The 21,974-nt window shown below is 42.9% G+C and overlaps 1 protein-coding gene across 8 annotated transcripts in view; it reads left to right on the forward strand.

The window, feature by feature from the left end:
• sema4d (sema domain, immunoglobulin domain (Ig), transmembrane domain (TM) and short cytoplasmic domain, (semaphorin) 4D) overlaps positions 1-21,974 on the forward strand; it is a 94,589-nt gene that overhangs the window by 12,459 nt on the left and 60,156 nt on the right. For 6 of the 8 annotated variants that reach the window (XM_029692351.1, XM_029692352.1, XM_029692345.1 and 3 more), the window contains exon 2: positions 2,572-2,683. In XM_029692351.1, coding sequence (XP_029548211.1) covers positions 2,646-2,683 — 38 coding nt within the window. In that variant the 5' untranslated portion in view covers positions 2,572-2,645. Of the gene's footprint in view, positions 1-2,571; positions 2,684-21,722; positions 21,795-21,974 lie in introns of all 8 variants that reach the window. The other 2 variants (XM_029692349.1, XM_029692350.1) reach the window with 2 other exon arrangements.

Below are 21,974 nucleotides of genomic sequence, written 5' to 3' on the forward strand. Positions count from 1 at the left end.
ACAACTGTGGGACCTTATATAGACGTGTGTGCCTTTCCAAATAATGTCCAATCAATTGAATTTACCACAGGTGGACTCCAATCAAGTTGTAGAAACATCTCAAGGAGGAGCAATGAAAAACTAAATTTCAAGTCTCATAGCAAAGGGTCTGAATACTTAAGTAAATGAGTTATTTCTGTTTTTTGAAACCTGTTTTCACTTAATCAGTATTGTGTGTAAATGTTTGTATTTAAAAATATATATATATATTTATTTTAGAATCAGGCTTCAACGTAACAAAGTGGAAAAAGTCAAGGTCTGAACTTTCCGAATGCACTGTATTGTTCTACAGTAGGACTTGGAGTTGAGAACTTTTAATATTGAAAAGGAAGCAGCGTTCTCCCCACAGGACAATCAATCTCATTAATTATGACTAAACCCGCCTATTTCTACATTTTATCTTATTAAAATCAGTTTTTAAAACGTATCTTAACCACACTGCTAACCTTATACCTAATCTTAAATGAAGACAACAAAAAATGAATGTTTACGATATATAGTCAATGTTGACATAGGTTGTCACTAGTTACCACAGCCACTATGTGTTGTTGATTTCCTCTTGGTCATTGTTTTGATCTCACATGCTGAGCGCTCATTGGCTACTGGCAGTAGGCCGTGTCCAATTTAAGTTGTAGCACTGCTCCTACTACAAGATGCAAAACCAAAAACGTCTGACATGTTAGAAAATGCTCAGGACATCTGACAGGGGTCTGTAGGAAACAGCCATCATCGGGGTGTCTTTAACCCACTAACAATACCCCAGTCCCGACATACTGATCCTAGCCTAAGTTCATAGGATTAAACCCCGATTGTGAAAATTTAGTCTCGTGACGGCAAAAACGACGACGCATTTTTGTGGTGAAAAATCGTGTGCTGCCCGGCATTAAGTCATAATGAATCAGATTTGTTATGGACCAGGTAGGACCTGATCCATAATGAATCAGATTTGTTATGGACCAGGTAGGACCTGATCCAAAATGAATCAGATTTGTTATGGACCAGGTAGGACCTGATCCAAAATGAATCAGATTTGTTATGGACCAGGTAGGACCTGATCCTAGATCAGCTCTGGTCTAGCAGCTCCAACAGTACACTTTATTCCTTGGAGCATCTCTGTTATGGTATCCACACCAGCAGTCCTAAACCATTATGGCTTTTTAACATTGCTTTTGATTAGGTGGTGAAGTATATCTTGACCTACATGTTGTGGGTGATCACTGAGTAATGTCAGAAGACCAGTGTAATTGTCAAAAGGCCTATTGTAAGTCTGTCTACTTGCTGAAAATGGCAGTAGCCAGGCCCTGTTTTTTTTAGGCTAAAAGAGCGAAAACCCATCTAGCTGATTATCTACCTATCCCTCTTCAGGATAGGTGTTGGATATTTTTTAGCGTATGTGTTGACATGCGGATGGGCCTAATCTATTTAGCTAATGTGTTACTATTTTAATATTTTTATGGAAAGATAAGCTGATAGACTTATGGCTGATTCTGCTGATGCATTACTGTACACTGAGGACACAGCTTAGAGCTCTAAGGATAAGCGCGTGGCAAATAAAACATTCCAAATTAAAATGTTGTCACCAACATCCTAATGAAAATCCAAAATTGAGCAGGTTTTCATTTCTTTTTAATATCAGAGCTCTATTGCAGGATAAACTCTACAGGATTAGAGAATGTGCTCTGCATAATGATTTATGCTTTTTTTTTTGGCACCAATTTATGATACAACTGCAGTAGTAAATAATGTTAACACATTTCACATCACTATACTATAGGTGTCTTTTTTTTATTTAGAAAAACACTTCAACAATGGCGTCATTGGCATGCATAAAGAAATGCTTTGTGTACTGTAGTCAAGTGCCTTTCGGAACCCTTGTGTACATATTGCGCCACGTGATGACTGTTAACATTGATGCAACCATAGCAAACACATGTACACTGGATGGTGTAATGCATTTTCATCAGGTAATGACATTTTGTTGTGGTGAAATTTGATTTAACGAAACGTTTCGGCAATTTATGCCCCGAAGTATATCCTAGACCACTCTTTCCAGCCGTCTGGTTGCCTGGTGGATTTCTCAGTGCTAGAATCACAATTTATGCTTGGCGGCTTCAGCTGCGCTGGTAGCCATGGCAACTGTATCCCCCCACAAGTTGAAGACCAATCCTTGCCTTTGCTAATTGTGAGCAAGTCGGGCTTGTCTGCAAGTTATCCCCAGCCTGTTCAAATGTCTTTTGTGCTGAAACACAGAGTGTTGTAATAAGTGTTCCAGAGAAGCTTAGTGTCCATATTACAAGCAAGGGAAATACCTACCGGGCCATTTTTAAAGGGCATTTTTAGGTTTTCTAGTCAAGTATATGCATGTTTTTTTTTTTTTTCTTCATGAAAAGATAGGGTGTTGTGAGTTCCATGTCAGCAAGTAGTATTTTATAAATGCTACAATGACATATGTAAAGCTATTGATGTTTCATATGAACTCAAATTGTTCCTCTTCCTATCCTCCTTCTCTTTACCTCTTCTCTCCCTTCACAGATCTGTGATGTAAACCATCTCATCCTTCACTCCCCTGTTTCAAGCTACTGTGCAGGACAGAAAAGGCCGTTTTCATGAATCAATATTCGCTAGTTGAAGCCATGACAGACAAGTAAGTTCTTGTTCCCATTGTCTGCATGAAGGTTACTAGAAAGCGTCCACTGTCTTCTCTCGTGCCTGTTTAGTTGGATGAAGTAAGAGGTTGTCACCATCATGTTAGTGTGCCTTTTTTATTACGCTTTCCCCGCACATGCAATGCTTTGCATGCCAAGAGGCAGGAAGAGTGGGCTAGTGTAAGGTTAGTGCTACGTCACATGGGGTGGAGGTTATACCAGGCTGGGTTAGTGCTACGTCACATGGGGTGGAGGTTATACCAGGCTGGGTTAGTGCTACGTCACATGGGGTGGAGGTTATACCAGGCTGGGTTAGTGCTTCGTCACATGGGGTGGAGGTTATACCAGGCTGGGTTAATGCTACGTCACATGGGGTGGAGGTTATACCAGGCTGGGTTAGTGCTTCGTCACATGGGGTGGAGGTTATACCAGGCTGGGTTAATGCTACGTCACATGGGGTGGAGGTTATACCAGGCTGGGTTAATGCTACGTCACATGGGGTGGAGGTTATACCAGGCTGGGTTAATGCTACGTCACATGGGGTGGAGGTTATACCAGGCTGGGTTAATGCTAGATCATGTGGGATGGAGGAAATTGGCACTAACTCAGCCTGGTATAACCTCCACCCCATGTGATGTAGCATTAACCCAGCCTGGTAAAACCTCCACCCCATGTGACGTAGCATTAACCCAGCCTGGTATAACCTCCACCCCATGTGATGTAGCACTAACCCAGCCTGGTAAAACCTCCACCACATGTGATGTAGCACTAACCCAGCCTGGTAAAACCTCCACCACATGTGATGTAGCACTAACTCAGCCTGGTAAAACCTCCACCACATGTGATGTAGCATTAACCCAGCCTGGTATAACCTCCACCCCATGTGACGTAGCATTAACCCAGCCTGGTATAACCTCCACCACATGTGATGTAGCACTAACCCAGCCTGGTAAAACCTTTCTGTTTTCTCCCAGAAGACGTATGTGATTCTCATGGGGCCTCATTTGCATCCTCTTCATTTGTTATGTTCACTGTTGCTGCTGGCTCGCTTGTTGCTGCTGGCTCGCTTGTTGCTGCTGGCTCGCCTGTTATTTTCCATTGGAATGCTGGAGTTTCTCTGTAGCCTATATAATACTCTTATGTTGAAACGGAGGCAATAAAATGCTAGCTTGTCACGTTTCTGGCTTGTAATTGTCACTTGGGCGTCTAACACTAATTGTTCCCTCTAGAGTTTTAACCAACTACCCTGTTGCAAACATCTGCCTCATACCTAATCATACTGTAGTTATATTGCACAATTTTGATACCATGTCATCTTAGTCTAACATTTGAGACATCTCTCTTGTTAGGGATATACTGTATGTGGGTGTTGACAGGAGAGCTGGGCTATATGGATGAATCAAAGTTCATTGGCCGCGTACACAGTTTTGCAGATGTTTTGTTAAAAAACGTGATATCCAATTGGGAGTTAGTCTTGTCCCATCGCTGCAACTCCCGTACGGATTCAGAGGCGACGGCTGAGAGCCATGCGTCCTCTGAAACACGACCCCGCCAAGCCGTTCTGTTTCTTGACACACTGCTCGCTTAACCCGGAAGCCAGCCACACCAATGTGTCAGAGGAAACACTGTGCACCTGGTGACTGAAGTCAGCATGCATGCGCCCGGCCGCCACACGGAGTCGCTAGAGTGCGATGGGACAAGGACATCCCAGCCGGCCAAACCCTCCACTAACCCGGACGACGCTGGGCCAATTGTGCGCCGCCTCATGGGTCTCCTGGTCGCGGCCGGCTGCGACACAGCCCGGGATCGAACCGCATCTGTAGTGACGCCTCTAGCACTGCGATGCAGTGCCTTAGACCGCTGCGCCACTCGGGAGGCCCAGTTTTGTGGATGTCATCGCAGGTGAAGCTCCAAAAGGGCAGCAATATCTAGCAACACAATAACAACAACACACACATCATCCGATGGTCTTAATTATTTGATTAACTTATCAGAACGAGCAGTGTCATAGTCTGGAATATAAATATATACAGTACCAGTCAAAAGTTTGGACACCTACTCATTCAAGTATTTTTACTATTTTCTACATTGTGAGGACATCAAAACTATGAAATAACACATATGGAATCATGTAGTAACCAAAAAAAGTGTTAAACAAATGTAAAATATATTTGAGATTCTTTAAAGTAGCTACCATTTGCCTTGATGACAGCTTTGCACAGTCTTGGCATTCTCTCAACAAGCTTCACCTGGAATGCTTTTCCAACAGTCTTGAGGGAGTTCCCACATGTGCTGAGCACTTGTTGGCTGCTTTTCCTTCACTCAGCGGTCCAACTCATCCCAAACCATCAATTAGGTTGAGGTCAGGTGATTGTGGAGGCCATCTGATGCAGCACTCCATCACGGTCAAATAGACCTTACACAGCCTGGAGGTGTGTTGGGTCATTGTCCTGTTGAAAAACAAATGATAGTCCCACTAAGCGCAAACCAGATGGGATGGCGTATTGCTGCAGAATGCGGTGGTAGCCATGCTGGTTAAGTGTGCCTTGAATTCTAAATAAATCACTGACAGTGTCACCAGCAAAGAACCCCCAAACCATCACACCACCTCCTCCATACTTCACGGTGGGAACAACACATGCAGAGATCATCCGTTCACCTACTGTGCGTCTCACAAAGACACGACGGTTGGAACCAAAAATCTCAAATTTGGACTCATCAGACCAAAAGACCGATTTCCACTGGTCTAATGTCCATTGCTCGTGTTTCTTGGCCCAAGCAAGTCTCTTCTTATTGGTGTCCTTAAGTAGTGGTTTCTTTGCAGCAGTTTGCCCATGAAGGCCTGCTTCATGCGGTCTCCTCTGAACAGTTGATGTTGAGATGTGTCTGTTACTTGAACACTGAAGCATTTATTTGGGCTGCAATTTCTGAGGCTGGTAACTCCTAATGAACTTATCCTGTGCAGCAGAGGTAACTCTGGGTCTCCCTTTCCTGTGGCGGTTCTCATGAGAGCCACTTTCATCATAGCACTTGATGGTTTTTGAGACGGCACTTGAAGAAACTTTCAAAGTTCTTTAAATTTTCCGCATTGACTGACATTCATGTCTTAAAGTAATGATGAACTGTAATTTCTCTTTGCTTATTTGAGCTGTTCTACCCATAATATGGACTTGGTCTTTGACCAAGTAGGGCTATCTTCTGTATACCACCCCTACCTTGTCACAACACAACTGATTGGCTCAAACGCATTAAGGAAAGAAATTCCACAAATTAACAAGGCACACCTGTTGATTGATATGCATTCCAGGTGACTACCTCATGAAGCTGGTTGAGAGAATGCCAAGCGTGTGCAAAGCTGTCATCAAGGCAAAGGGTGGCTACTTTGAAGAATCTCAAATATAAAATACATTTTGATTTGTTTAACACTTTTGGTTATTACATGACCATATGTGTTATGTCATAGTTTTGTCTTCACTATTATTCTACAATGTAGAAAATAGTAAAAATAAAGAAACCCTGGGATGAGTAGGTGTCAACTTTTGACTGGTACTGTGTGTGTGTGTGTGTGTGTGTGTGTGTATGGACAGTATGTGAATAGAAAAGGTGTGTACAGCAGTAGTTACATAGGATGAGCCATGACTAGAATACAGTATATACATATAAAGTGGGTAAAATGTTAGGAAAACATTAGTGTCCAGTTTTCAATGACTATGTACATTAGGGCAGCAGTCTCTAAGGTGCAGGGTAAGATACCGGGTGGTAGCCGGCTAGTGGCTGTTTTTTTAAGGTCGTGGGAACAGGCCTGTTTCTAGGGTGGCTGAGGTCCTTGATGATCTACTTGGCCTTCCTGTGACATCGGGTGCTGTAGATGTACTGGAGGGCTGGCAGTGTTCCCCCGATGATGCGTTTAGCTGACCTCACAACCCTCTGGAGGGCCCTGCAGTTGCCGTACCAGGCGGTGATACAGTCTCGGTGTGAAGGACCATTTTTCAGGTCCTCAGTGATGTGCACACTGAGGAACTTGAAGCTTTTTAACCCCCTCCACTGCGGCCCCGTTGATGTGGATGGGGGTGTGCTTTCTCTGCGGTCTCCTGTAGTCCACGATCAGCCCCTTCATTTTGTTGATGTCGAAGGAGAGGTGATTTACCTGGCACCACTCCACCAGGGCTCTCACCTCCTCCCTGTAGGCTGTCTCTGCATTGCTGGTAATCAGGCCTACCACTGTTGTCGTCAGCAAACTTGATCATTGAGTTGGAGATGTACGTGGCCACGCAGTCATGGGTGAACAAGGACTTCACCCATGACCACTTCAAAATGACAGAAGTGAGTGCTACGGGGCGATAGTAATTTAGTTCAGTTACCTATTCTTTCTTAGGTACAGGAACAATGGTGGACATCTTGAAGCAAGTGGGAACAACAGACTGTGATAGGGAGAGAATGAATACGCGACCCGTTTCAAGAAGCTAGGCATCTGTCACACGTCACTACTTCGCAGGAGAGGCATTTTAACGTTTTTATTTTTTTGTGTTTTGGGGCAGAAATACCTTCTGGAACTTTGCTGTGCCTTAATAACAAATGTGTATGCTGTCTGTAAATGCCAATAAAATGTAAAGTTCCTAGTTGGTTTAGGTACAGAAAATGGCAGGAACCTTCCTGCTAGGCATGATTAGCTGAGATAATGGATGGGCTGGATATGCCGAGAGATGCGTTTGGATTGGTCTGCCATGTAGCATGCTTCTGTCTATAACATGAGCTGCTCAGTATGTGTAGATAATTCTTGCTATCGCTGCTTTTTGAAAGATACAACGTAAGTACATCACTGGGGCCAAGCTTCCTGACATCCAGGACCTATATACAAGGCGGTGTCAGAGGAAAGTCCAAAACATGGTCAAAGACTCCAGTCACCCTAGTCAGACTGTTCTCTCTGCTACCGCACTGCAAGTGGTACCGAAGCGCCAAGTGTAGGTCCAAAATGCTTCTGAACAGCTTCTACCCCCAAGCCATAAGACTGCTAAACAATTAATCAAATGGCCACTGGACTATTTACATTGACACCTCCCCCTTTTTGTTTTTACATTGCTGCAACTCGCTGTTTATTATCTAGACTAACCTGTACCCCGCACATTGATTCGGTAACCCCTGTATATAGCCTAATTATTATGTAATTTTCTTGTGCCTTTTTATTATTTTTTACTTTAGTTTATTTAGTAAATATTTTCTTAACCAACAACACAGTTCAAGAAATAGAGTTAAGGGCTTGTAAGTAAGCATTTCACGGTAAGGTCTACACCTGTTGTATTCGGCGCATGTGAGAAATAAAATTTGATTTGAGGCCATGGAGAATTGCAGAATTGTTGATACTTCTCTCAATTCTGCCCTGAATTTATTAGGCGTTATCGACGAAGATCAGTGGGAAAAAGTTGTAATGGACTACTTTCTCCGCACTGTCAGTGTGAACCGGAGTGACTTGACACAACTGGCCAAACAAGCTGCACTACATGACCAAAAGAATATGGACACCTGCTCGTCGACCATCTTATTCCAAAATCATGGGCGTTAAAATGGCGTTGGTCTCCCCCCCCCCTTTGCTGCTATAATAGCATCCACTCTTCTAGGAGGGCTTTTCCACTCGACGTTGGAACATTGCTGCGGGAACGTGCTTCCGTTCAGCCACAAGCGCATTAGTGAGATCAAGCACTGATGTCGAGCGACTAGGCCTGGCTCACAGTCAGCGTTCCAATTCATCCCAAAGGTGTTCGATGGGGTTGAGGTCAGGGGTCTGTGCAGGCCAGTCAAGTTCTTCCACACCGATCTTGACAAACCATTTCTGTTTGGACCTTGCTATGTGCTTCGGGGGAATTGTCATGCTGAAACAGGAAAGGGCCTTCCACAAACTGTTGCCACAAAATTGGAAGCACAGAATTGTCAATGTTATTGTATGCTGTAGTGTTAAGATTTCCTTTCACTGGAACTAAGGGGCATAGCCCGAACATGGAAAAACAGCCCCAGACCATTATTCTTCCTCCACCAAACTTTACAGTTGGCACTATGCATTGGGGCAGGTTGCGGTCTCCTGGCATCTGCCAAACCCAGAGTTGTCCGTCGGAATGTCATATGGTGAGGTGTGATTCCGAATCCACTAATTTGAAGAGATGTCCACATACTTTTGTGTAGCTACAAATCAAATGGAAAAGACGCTGCTGTGAAGCGTTCATCCATGTGTAAGAATCTATCTACCTTTTCAGATATTCATTTGTTTTTTCATTGCAAGTTACTGTTAACTAGCTAGCGAACATTTGCTTGCTGGCTCGCTAGCTAACGTTACGTGTATGAAATGTGTAGTAATATTATTAGTATCTCACAAAGCCATTTTCATTGCTAGTTATAACTTAGTTGATTTGACTTTAGCAACCTGTAGATACATACTGTAGCTTTTCATTCATGGTGACTAGCTATGACAATCAGTTTTTACTGTTGGTATGGGTTGGGATTATGGTTCATGTTTTGCTGATAACTTGATGGGTCGTGTAAATCAGGTGTGTCTGTGGTGTGTTTACGGCCACCTGGGTAACTTGAAGGGCCATGTAATCATCTGGCGACGTGGTCTTTTGTTTAGACATGTAGCTGGCTAGCTAAAGAATGCACCATAAGCCCAACCCATAGCTACAGTACAAACATAGCTAGCCAACATGCATGAATTGCTGGCGTACGACTATAGGTCCCTAAAGCTAACCAACTAGGTTTAATGTACATGTCTAGACAATAGTGACCACTTAGCCTGGGAGGGGGTTCTAGCACTTTTTTGTCACATGACCCATCAATTTAACAAGTGTGTCTCAGTAAGCATCTAATAATTATACAATATTTTTATCTGGACACTTTCAAAGTCAGATTAGGATAAAGGCCAAGGACTAGATAAAGTGTATTTTTTACCTGGAGTTTTCTTTATTGTAGGCTACTATTTTTACCACTTTTAGTCTTGAAATCTTTGGTTGTTTTATTACACTACCTTCCTCAGTCTGTTTAGCACATGGCTTCACGTGAATCCTTAAAGAGATGGGTGGGGAACACGACCCCACCAAGCAGCACTGCTTCTTGACACCATTGCTTGATTTAACCCGGAAGCCAGCCGCACCAATGTGTCGGAGGAAACGCCGTACAGCTGCCTACCGAAGTCAGCGTGTATTGTGCCCAGTTCGCCACAGGAGTCGCTAGAGCGCGATGGGACAAGGACAACCCGGTCGGCCAAACCCTCCCCTAACCCGGACGACGTTGGGACAATTGTGCGCTGCCTCATGGGTCTCCCGGTCGTGGCCGGCTGTGGCACAGCCTGGGCTTGAACCAGGATCTGTAGTGACGCAGCGCCACTCACCCATTTTGTAGCTCTGAGTCTCTTATTTTTATCCAATGTAAAAAATAAAACACCATTTCAAATTTTGCTACATATGATCGAGGCGATCGGTCACATATACAGTTGAAGTCTGAGGTGTACATTCACCTTAGCAAAATACATTTAAACTCAGTTTTTCACAATTCCTGACATTTAATCCTATTAAAAATTCCCTGTCTTAGGTCAGTCAGGATCACCACTTTATTTTAAGAATGTGAAATGTCAGAATAATAGTAGAGAGAATGATTTATTTCAGCTTTTATTTCTTTCATCACATTCCCAGTGGGTCAGAAGTTTACATACAAGCAATTAGTATTTGGTAGCATTGCCTTTAAATTGTTTAACTTGGGTCAAACGTTTCGGGTAGCCTTCCACAAGCTTCCCACAATAAATTGGGGGAATTTTGGCCCATTCCTCCTGACAGAGCTGGTGTAACTGAGTCAGGTTTGTAGGTCTCCTTGCTCGCACATGCTTTTTCAGTTCTGCCAACAGATGTTCTATAGGATGAGGTCAGGGCTTTGTGATGGCCACTCCAATACCTTGACTTTGTTGTCCTTAAGCCATTTTCCACAACTTAGGAAGTATGCTTGGGGTCATTGTACATTTGGAAGACCCATTTGCAACCAAGCTTTAACTTCCTGACTGATGTCTTGAGATGTTGCTTCAACATATCCACATAATTTTCTTTCCTCATGATGCCATCTATTTTGTGAATGGCACCAGTCCCTCCTGCAGCAATGCACCCCCACAACATGATGCTGCCACCCCCGTGCTTCACGGTTGGTGTTCTTTGGCTTGCAAGCCTCCCCCCTTTTTCCTCCAAACATATCGATGGTCATTATTGCCAAACAGTTCTATGTTTGTTTCATCAGACCAGAGGATATTTCTCCAAAAAGTACGATCTTTGTCCCCATGTGCAGTTGCAAACCGTAGTCTGGCTTTTTTTATGGCGGTTTTTGTGCAGTGGCTTCTTCCTTGCTGAGCGGCCTTTCAGGTTATGTCGATTATTGTACTTGTTTTACTGTGGATATAGATACTTTTGTACCTGTTTCCTCCACACCTTCACAAGGTCCTTTGCTGTTGTTCTGGGATTGATTTTCACTTTCTGCACCAAATTACGTTCATCTCTCGGAGACAGAGCGCTTCTCCTTCCTGAGCGGTATGAAGGCTGTGTGGTCCCACGGTGTTAGTCCCACTTGCGTACTATTGTTTGTACAGATGAACGTGGTACATTCAGGTGTTTGGAATTGTGATACAGTAAAATAATCTGTCTGTAAACAATTGTTGGAAGAATTACTTGTCATGCACAAAGTAGATGTCCTAACCGACTTGCCAAAACTATAGTTTGTTAACAAGAAATTTGTGGAGTGGTTGAAAAACGAGTTTTAATGACTCCAACCTAAGTGTATGTAAACTTCCGACTTCAACTGTATGTCCGTGAACAGCCAGCTAGCCTGCACATGCTCTTAGGACGCCGTCTGGGCTGGCAGCCTTGCAAGGGTTTACTCACGTCGGCCACAGAGATTGGGAGCACGCATTCCTCGTGCGCGGCGGGGGCCCACTTCAGCGACTCTATTTTCCTCTACACGGGCGAAAGACGTGTTTAGCTTGTGGGAGCAAGGCGTCAGTGTCTGACATGGCTGGCTTTCCCTTTTATAATCCGTGATTGTCTGGAGTCCCTGCCACATCGTGTCTGAGGCAATTAATTGTGACTCCACTTTGTCCCTGTACTATCGTTTTTTTCCTCTTTGATTGCCTTACGGAGGTCATAGCTGTTCTGTTTGTACACTTCCATGTTCCCAGTCATTTAGCCGTGGTTAAATGCGGTAGTTTACGCTTTCAGTTTTACGTGAATGCAGCCATCTACCCACGGGTTTTTGGTTTGGATAAGTTGTAATCGATTCCGATTGGTCAGACCAACATTGAACTGTTTTTACCATGAGTGCTTCCTGCTTAGTTTCTGCCTATATGTAACAGTATAGCTTCCATCCCTCTCCTCGCCCCTACCTGGGCTCGAACCAGGGACCCTCTGCACACATCTACAACTGCCTCCCACGAAGCATCGTTACCCATCGTTCCACAAAAGCCGCAGCCCTTGCAGAGCAAGGGGAACAACTACTTCAAGGTCTCGAAGCGTGTGACGTTACCAATTTGAAACGCCATTAGCGTTCACCCCGCTAACTAGCTAGCCATTTCACATCGGTTACATATAGGCGGGGATGCGCAGGATGGAGGCATGATTTGCTGAAGGGTGGGTGGGGGAGGGCCTTGTAGCCTACCAAGAAGGAAGAGTAACAATGGTCAAGCGGGATCCAGGCCAGAGAAGACAAATTTCTGGTGGGTGACCTCCAATTTAGTGTCAAAGTTATTTTTGGCTGTAGGTAATAATACTAGATGCGTTCTGATTTTAAATAATTTAAGAAATTGCACCAAAAAAAAAAAGCCAAATACTGCAAAGTTGGCTTGGAGCTAGAAAAGGCACGACCGGGTCTGTCGGCACCACTGTCAAAATTCCAGATTGAGATAAATTGCCTGCATTGATGCGATACAGGTAAATAGTGCGATAAGTTGAACTTTACTGGAGCCATGCAGTGTGCACAGAGTCAGCGATGCCGTTCTCAATGGTTACAGCTGTGATCCACACACACACACACACACACACACACACACACACAGCACCCTGACAGAAAGAAGTTAACCCCTTCAAGGCCAGGGTATGTGGAGTTGGACTGGTTTCATCCACAGGCCCTAGACTGATAACATTCCTCTGCATCAGTGGTAGCCTACAGCACACAGTTTAATTTTGAAAGTTTGAATGTGTTTTTAAATGCATATAGAATCATAGAAAATATTGCTGAAAACCGACAGATCATTCTAATACTGAGGCAGATCCTTTTTTAACTAGCTAAGCCTTCACCAGCCTGTTTTTGTATAACAATGTACGTCTGCCTGTATTTCTACATGTGTGCAGAATGAAAACTTTGATGGTTTTGAGTTCAGTAAGTAAGTGATGAGCTTGTTGACAAGCTGTCCGGCAGATCAAAGGTTTCTTAGCAACCAGCGTTGGGAGTGACGGAGGCCCCAGATTTAGTAGTTCATTGTTCTGCCTGTGCTGGTCAGTGTTGTAGCACAATTGTTTGTTTGGAAGAATGATAAATGTTCCTGCCAAAAGGAAGGGAAAAGAAAAGTGGGAGAGTGTCCCCCGTCAGTGGTCCGGGAACAAAGACCCCCTCAACATGGGACTACTTAAGATTCATGCAGCTCTGATCGGCGCTGTTGCTGCTGAACAACCCCACTAACCCCCCCCCCATACCAACACATCCCATCTAATTTTTATCTGGCATGCTTTCCAGCAGCAAACAATTACATCAGCAGACATCCCAGTAAATATGTGCAATCTGATGGAAGGTAACTCCCCAAATATTAACAGCCTAGTAGCTAGAGGCCTTTGTAGGAAGATGGAACATCTTGATTAGTTTGTCTTGAGGAAAACTAAATTCTATTACTTCCAGCATGAAATGTCATTTTTTTAATTTTTTTTTATATAAAATGTGAATCCTGTATAAATCTCTGAATCTACCACAGTATTAGAATAACCTTGAATTCCAAGTAAACAACCTACCCCATTTGGAAAAATTCCATGTGCTGCACATTGTTTCAGTTAGTCGAGAGATTAGTCATTTCTTAAACTGGTTGTGGAAGCTGTTTTTTAAAATGATCTGCTTCAAGTATTCCCAGATTGTAAATACAGCCTTGCTGTTGTGCACCATTCCCTCTGTTGTGTTGTTTCTAAAGGCAGATTTGGGTTTTAATACTTGTAGACAGGGATTATTTCTGTTGAAACCCGAACCTTTGTAATCCACCCCAGTGCACAGTGCAGATCAGAAACCAATAGTCCTCTGGGTACACCTCTTTGCTGATTGTGAACACTGGGATTTCACCCAGTCATTTGTTTTGTTCTGTATAAAGAAATCGTTTTACTCAAGTGTTGGTTGGCTGCATTGCACCGATGGGGACAGAATCTAGGACAGAAACGCTTACGTAGATTACTCCAAATGTAGTTTACACAGCTAGGACTAGCTAGTTGCATGCGAGTACACAGATTTAAAACCTGATGGGCCAGTCTTCCACCCGGCAAGGCCTAATCACCAAACAGTCAGATAACAAACATCTGCTGAGCCAAAGTTGAACTCCTAAACTAGTCTGTATTGGATTGGGACAAAGCCTTTTCAATCTCTGTGAGCAAGGTTATCCGGCTCTTCTAAGCCACCAAGAGCAGAGGCATCTGATGGGAGGAGAGTGGGAACTCAGTCGGTATACTCTTTTTAAAGCCTCAGACACACCAAGGATTTTGACTGCCGATAGATACTTAGAACCTCGACCCAGAGTGTCAGCAGTCAATGTTTGTTGTTTAGATGGAACAGATCAACTGCCTTGAGCCTCGTTAAAATACTCCAGACCACAGGGTGGCAGTAGCATGGCTTTCTTACGCTATGTTTGGCTTGTAGCTTCGCTAATGTTGTTGCAAGCTAACTGGAGAGAATTTGTAGTAGTAAGTGTTTGTTGATAACTAGCGTCACTAGCTATATTATATTACAATGTATTCGTTTTTTTTTTGTCAAACAGCTGCCTGTAAGCTTCCAAGAGTCACTGGAGTAGCTTTTCTGTGCTAACTGGAGAATGGTGACGCTAAAGTTAGCTAGCAACTTGCAATGGCAGTAGGGCCTGTGGGATAAAGGAGAGGGGCTGAAATTATTTCTTAATCTTGCTAGATGGCTAGCTAGGTAAATCATTTAGTGTTGTGTGCATTGCGCTGTACTTACCACCCCATTTGTTTAATATGAAGTGTGTGACTGCTTGGCCCAGAGCAAGCTAATGCCAGCTAGCCAGAAAGACTAGAACTTAATTGATACAGTGAAACATGAAAGCTTCCTTAAAATAACCATATTCCCCCCGCCCCCCCCCCCCAAAAGAAACATTATTCTCTTTAATGCAAGTTAATAATGAGCAAGCGCACATTAACAAAATATGCTTATTAAAGTACTAAATTCCTTAGCTAGATGTAGAATATGTAAAGACATGCTCTAGAAAAAAAAGTATTATGCTGCGTTTTTGATTGTTTCATCAGGATTGCTTGAAAATAATAATTGGCTACTTTCCCAGTGTAATGAACTTTTTTTACATTTTCTTGACACTCCTTTCGGCTCCCCCACTTAGAGGTCCGTGCTCTCGGATTGGCTCAGTCAAGTTGTCGGCCACTGACAGGTAGGCGACTCTACAAGTACAACCGTACGGTTTGTCGGTACCAGGTCAGTACTCAGCAGACAGTGTTTATTTGTTATTTATTTTTTCGAGCAAGAGAAGGAACGGCAGCCTACTGTGCTAAGTACGTTTTGGTGGTCTGTTTTCTTGGTGTGTCTGACCTCTAAACCCTGTCGCAGGCTTCCCAGTCGAAACAACAGTTCGTACAGTTGAAGTCGGAAGTTTACATACACCTTAGCCAAATACATTTAAACTCAGTTTTCACAATTCCTGACATTTGTTCCTAGTAATAATTCCCAGTCTTAGGTCAGTTAGGATCACCACTTAATTTTAAGAATGTGAAATGTCAGAATAATAGTAGAGAGAATGATTTATTTAAGCTTTTATTTCTTTCATCACATTCTTAGTGGGTCAGAAGTTTACATACACTCAATTAGTATTTGGTAGCACTGCCTTTTAAATTGTTTAACTTGGGTCAAACTTGTTGGGTAGCCTTCCACAAGCTTCCCACAATAAGTTGGGTGAATTTTGTCCCATTCCTCCTGACAGAGCTGGTGTAACTGAGTCAGGTTTGAAGGCCTCCTTGCTCGCACATGCTTTTTCAGTTCTGCCCACAAATGTTCTATAGGATGAGGTCAGGGCTTTGTGATGGCCACTCCAATACATTGACTTTGTTGTCCTTAAGCCATTTTGCCACAACTTAGGAAGTATGCTTGGGGTCATTGTCCATTTGGAAGACCAATTTGCGACCAAGCTTGAACTTCCTGACTGATGTCTTGAGATGTTGCTTCAACATATCCACATAATTTTCCTGCCTCATGATGCCATCTATTTTGAAGTGCACCATTCCTTCCTGCAGCAAAGCACCCCCACAACATGATGTTGCCACCCCCGTGCTTCACAGTTGGGATGGTGTTCTTCGGCTTGCAAGCCTCCCCCTTTATCCTCCCAACATAACGATGGTCATTATGGCCAACAGTTCTATTTTTGTTTCATCAGACCAGAGGACATTTCTCCAAAAAGTACGATCTTGGTCCTCATGTGCATTTGCAAACCGCAGTTTGGCTTTTCTATGGCGGTTTTGGAGCAGTGGCTGCTTCCTTGCTGAGCGGCTTTTCAGGTTATGTCGATATAGGACTCATTTTACTGTGGATATAGATACTTTTGTACCTGTTTCCTCCAGCATCTTTACAAGGTCCTTTGCTGTTGTTCTGGGATTGATTTTCACTTTTCGTACCAAAGTACGTTCATCTCTAGGAACGGTATGACAACTGTGTGGTCTCATGGTGTTCATACTTGCATACTATTGTTTGTAAGTATAAAGGATGTAAGGATGAAACCAGACTTGTGGAGGTCTACAATGTTTTTCTGAGGTCTTGGCTGATTTCTTTTGATTTTCCCATGATGTCAAGCGAAGAGGCACTGAGTTTGAAGGTAGGCCTTGAAATACATCCACAGGTACACCTCCAATTGATTCAAATGATGTCAATTAGCCTATCCGAAGCTTCTAAAGCCATGACATCATTTTCTGTCATTTTCCCAAGCTGTTTAAAGGCACAGTCAACTTAGTGTATGTAAACTTCTGACCCACTGTAATTATGATAGTGAATTATAAGAAAAATAATCTGTCTGTGAACAATTGTTGGAAGAATTACTTGTGTCATGCACAAAGTAGATGTCCAAACCGACTTGCCAAAACTATAGTTTAACAAGAAATTTGTGGAGTGTTTGAAAAATGAGTTTTAATGACTTCAACCTAAGTGTATGTAAACCTCCGATTTCAACTGTACATATATTATGACTTTTTTTGTTTGTTTTGGTGTTTGGAAGGGTTTTTTTCAGCTGTAGCTGAGGTCTATGCCCCTTTTTGTTGGTGATTGGTCAACAGTAGAGTTGGGAATATGGACAGGTTTCTTCAAGTGTTTGCTGTCATTCAACAGAAGAAGAGAGTGCAGCTAGGTCCTACTGTCTGCAGTGCATTAGTAGTTTTCATGCACATTTGTTTTCACTTGAAATACTTCACCAAACATCTTAGCTAGATTGCGCAACTAAGACCTCTGCAAAAATGACAATGAATAACAGACTTCTTGATTTATCTTAGATTAATTCAGACTATTTTGAAGAAGTGTTACTGGCTATGTTGCTATAGTGGCTCAAACCAGTAATGTTGTTTTTTTTTTACTCGTTTTTCAGCCAAAGTCCTTTAGGGAGAATGACGTTTGCTTCACCTAGCAGAGTTCTGCTAGGAGCAAACCAAACCTATGAGGATGCCAACTCACCCACAGTCTCTCTCTTTCTCCCCATTTCCCTCCTCTTCTCTGTCAACCCCCATTCTCTCTCCGTGGCTTGTACCCGCCCCTCTTTTCTCTTTCTCCCCTCCCCCACTTCAGCATGTTGACAGGGCTGTCCAGGGGAGTGTGGATGTTGGCAGGTTGTGTCCCAAATGGCCCTGGTCAAAAGTAGTGCACTATATAGGGAATAGGGTGCCATTTGGGGCTGAACCTGACAGCATGACAGCACAGATGAGAATGTGGAGCAGGCCGGGGCGGAGGGTATTGGTGATATCTTTACTGGAAAGGCCACATGGCCAGGGTATGAGTGGCGTTCCCCAGTCGGTCTCAGCTAGTCCACCATGCGTGTGAAGTGTATTCATATCAGTGTCAGGGGGAAGCCACAGCTACATATAGAGAAAGAGGCCAAGGCTCAGGAGTTGGGCACCAGCCTGTTGCTGTCTGAGATGCTTCGAGGTTCATCTGAGTGTGACTAGTAGTTAATATGACATTGTGTTCCACCTGCTTCCTCTCTCTCTCTTATAGGGCAGGCTCAGAGATTCATCAAGGCATAGACTGACTATATCTACAGACTATATCCATCAGGCTACCTACAGGAGATCTGAACTTTACTTCCCTATTTATTTAACTAGGCAAGTCAGTTAACACATTTTTATTTACAATGACTGCCTACCAAAAGGCCTCCTGTAGGGACGAGGGCTGGGATTAAAAAAAGAATATAAAAATATAGGACACAACACACATCACGACAAGAGACACCAACACTACATAAAGAGACCTAAGACAACATAGCATGGCAACAACATATGACAACATGGTAGCAACACAACATGGTAGAAGCACAAAACATGGTACAAACATTATTGGGCACAGACAACAGCACAAAGGGCAAGAAGGTAGAGACAATACTTCACGCGAAGCAGCCACAACTGTCAGTGAGAGTGTCCATGATTTGTGTCTTTGAATGAAGAGATGGAGAAAAAAATTGTCCAGTTTGAGTGTTTGTTGCAGCTCGTTCCAGTCACTAGTTGCAGCGAACTGAAAGGACGAGCGACCCAGAGGTGTGTGTGTGTGTGTGTGTGTGTGTGTGTGTGTGTGTGTGTGTGCTTTGGGGACCTTTAACAGAATGTGGCTTGCAAAACGGGTGTTGTATGTGGAGGGTGAGGGCTGCAGTAGATATCTCAGGTAGGGGGGAGTGAGGCCTAAGAGGGTTTTATAAATACGCATCAACCAGTGGGTCTTGCGACGGGGTTACAAAGAGATGACCAGTTTACAGAGGAGTATAGAGTGCAGTGATGTGTCCTATAAGGAGCATTCAACTTGAAATCAGGTGTCACGGCCCAGTGAGTTCTAGCAGTCTGTTTGCCATACGTTTGTTGTGAAGTAGGCCGTTTGTTAAAAGTGAAATGGCGCCTCTTATTCAGCATCGCTCATCAATTAGAGATGTGGAGCCCGTGACACCCTGACTTCCTCCGCTCTGTCTGCCCTGTCACCAGGGCCGGGCAGGGGTCTATGGGTGCGTGGCACTGGTCAGTCAACGCTCAATTGAGATGTGTCTGGAGCCGGTGCCCCGTTTTGTGGGAGTCAAGTGAAGCCTGTTTCTTCAGTATGTAGAGGGGGATGTGACCCCTAACCTATAGCTCATCAATTTGGTGCCCTGTCATCTCCTCACAAACTATTGATGATGTGAGCATTGAGAGGCAGGAGAAGCCACTGTTGAGATGTGACCAGTGGGACACCGCACAGGGCGATACCTTATTTGGGGTGTTGCTGTCTTTGTTGTGACGGTTTGCTAAGGCCACAGGCTCGGAAGGAAGGAAGGAAGGAAGGAAGGAAGGAAGGAAGGAAGGAAGGAAGGAAGGAAGGAAGGAAGGAAGGAAGGAAGGAAGGAAGGAAGGAAGGAAGGAAGGAAGGAAGGACATTCAAGGTATTGGTGTAATAGCCCAAATAAGTCACAACGCTTTTGAAACCAAAATGATGTGTAAGTGATGACTATGTTAACTGAGACATGAGTTTAGATTAAAAAACATTGTCAAGTTCAGTAGTGCATGCATACTATACGCAGTTTGAATATACACTGACAGGCTTTTGAATTACAAAGTAATTCCCCAGTGGCCTATCTCTGCAATGTTTTGTGTGCCATATAGGCTATTTGAAATGGACAGGACAAAGAACATATAATTTTAAAAGCCATATAATTTGTTTTATATACATTTTAATCTATTGTTGTTATGTGCCCAATTCTCTGCATGACTTGATAAATTGTCTGTTGTTTTGTACAGTAACGCATCCCAAAAAATGGTAATTAATTCAATGTTTGGGTAGCAATTCTGTGACCTGATTTCAATTGTCTGGAAGATTGTATCTTATCATGGGATAATGATCTCGGTTGCATTGCCAGGGGCTGAGGGCCGTGCAATACAATGGAAACCCTTCTTCTTTGAGTTTCATCTCATATTTCTTCTTTTCATTTAGCCTTTTATTTAACCAGTATATAATATTTTGAGGTTAAGACATGTCTATTTCAAGAGACCTTTTTTAAATGGTAATGCCAGTTAGTTTCCTTGTCATTTTTTATATTTTTTTATTCATGAGATTAATATCCACTTGCCAAAATATATGAATGTGTTCAGAGTTTGAGTTACAAAGATGGCAAGCTAATGTTGCTGTATCCATCTTAATGTTTACACCTGAGTATTTTGTGGTTTTGAATCTAAACCATCAAAGGTTAAATCAATAGGCAAGCCCATACGTTTTTTTTTGTGACAGGTTTTAATGATATATTTTGACTTGAGTGCAGCAAAGCAGGGCTTAGTTTCTGTTCTCTTGAAGGGGGGAAATGCATTTACTCTTTTGAAGTGCTTTAATTTTGCGTATGGGGGATTGGGAAGCATACACAGGGAAAGTGTTGTGAATTAAGGTTTGACCATCTGTCTGCAGAAAAGAGTTCTACGTTCTTTCATCTCTTTATTAATTCTGCTTGTATTGCAGCCAGAAAGAAACATTTTAAGATTTTGTGTGAATGATTTATTTGTTTGCCACTATTTCAGAGAATAAATTTTTATTCAACAAACACTTGTAGAACTTTCTGTGAAGCACATTCAGAATATTCTTTGTTTTCAAAATGGTAATGCCATTGATGTGCCATGGGAAAATATTTATGTCACGCCTGAGATTTGACAGCTGAAAAACAAATGGCTGTAATGTTAAAGCATCATATTTCCCAGGATTTAAATTTTTTATTTTTATTATTTCAGTACTGTTTTTGTGCTTCGACCATTATAATAACATGTTCTCCAACATAACCAATTAGGTAGCCATAAGAGACTATAGCGTTAAAGATGCTGTCATGGGGTTAGAGGGATCTCAGTATATTCTCAGGCTCTGAATAGAGCTTTCTCTGGCTGCTAATCACACAAAGCCTACAGCTGGTGGGAGTTGTAGGCAGAGATGCACACTGATTGACATTTTCCCCTCGGACTCTTGTAAGGGTGGATAATGTTATTACTCTAATGTATAGATTGAGAACGGACAGGCCAAGGCTGTCCTTTCTAGTCTGTGGTGTTCTGTTCGTCCTGTCCTATACAAAGATTCTTTATTTTGTATGGTTGTTAGCTTGGTTCCAGATCTGTTTTTTTGTGGTCTTTCCAACGCCTATAGTTTGTCATGCCAAAAACAAACTGATCTGGGACCAGGCTATATGATTATATCCTTAAGTAATGAAAGTCACTAAAACGACAAACACAGCAGGCAACCAACATGTAATTTCACAGAATTATTAAATGTTCTCCTGAATCCTCTCAATGTTGTACAGTCTGCCACTGTGTTTTGAGTTAATGATCAAACTACTCTGTAGTCCTGGGCAGTGTATTGTGTTATGGATGATGATTTTTTTTTTTTCATATGCTGGCTGTCTGTTATTGTGTGTGTGTATATATGGTATATTTATTACTCTACATGTTCTGGGGTGACAGCGGATGTATTGTACAGTCTTCCCATCCCTTCTATCCTGACAGGCTTCTTTACATCACACAGAGATATCTACAGTACCGCATCATCATAACTGTCATCTCTCATCTTCTCTCTCTCCTATAGCTTGAGAATTGTGTAATTCTCTCAAAGAAGGAGCCTCTCATCTAGTAGAGCCGACTCGTTGAGGAGCCACAGGTCAGGACAAACCTCGTGTGGGCTTGCATGTTGCGACACAAATGCTGCATGCTTCTAAAGCCTCCAAATGCTGAACAGCTTCTATAGCCTTCAAATGCTGCACAGCTTCTCTCTTATGGTCCGCATGATCTGAAAAACACCTGGGTGATTTTATAGAACCTCCCTTTTTACTTTGGAATT

Source organism: Salmo trutta, chromosome 15, assembly GCF_901001165.1.
Source record: "Salmo trutta chromosome 15, fSalTru1.1, whole genome shotgun sequence".
In the NCBI taxonomy this organism is placed as follows: domain Eukaryota; kingdom Metazoa; phylum Chordata; class Actinopteri; order Salmoniformes; family Salmonidae; genus Salmo; species Salmo trutta.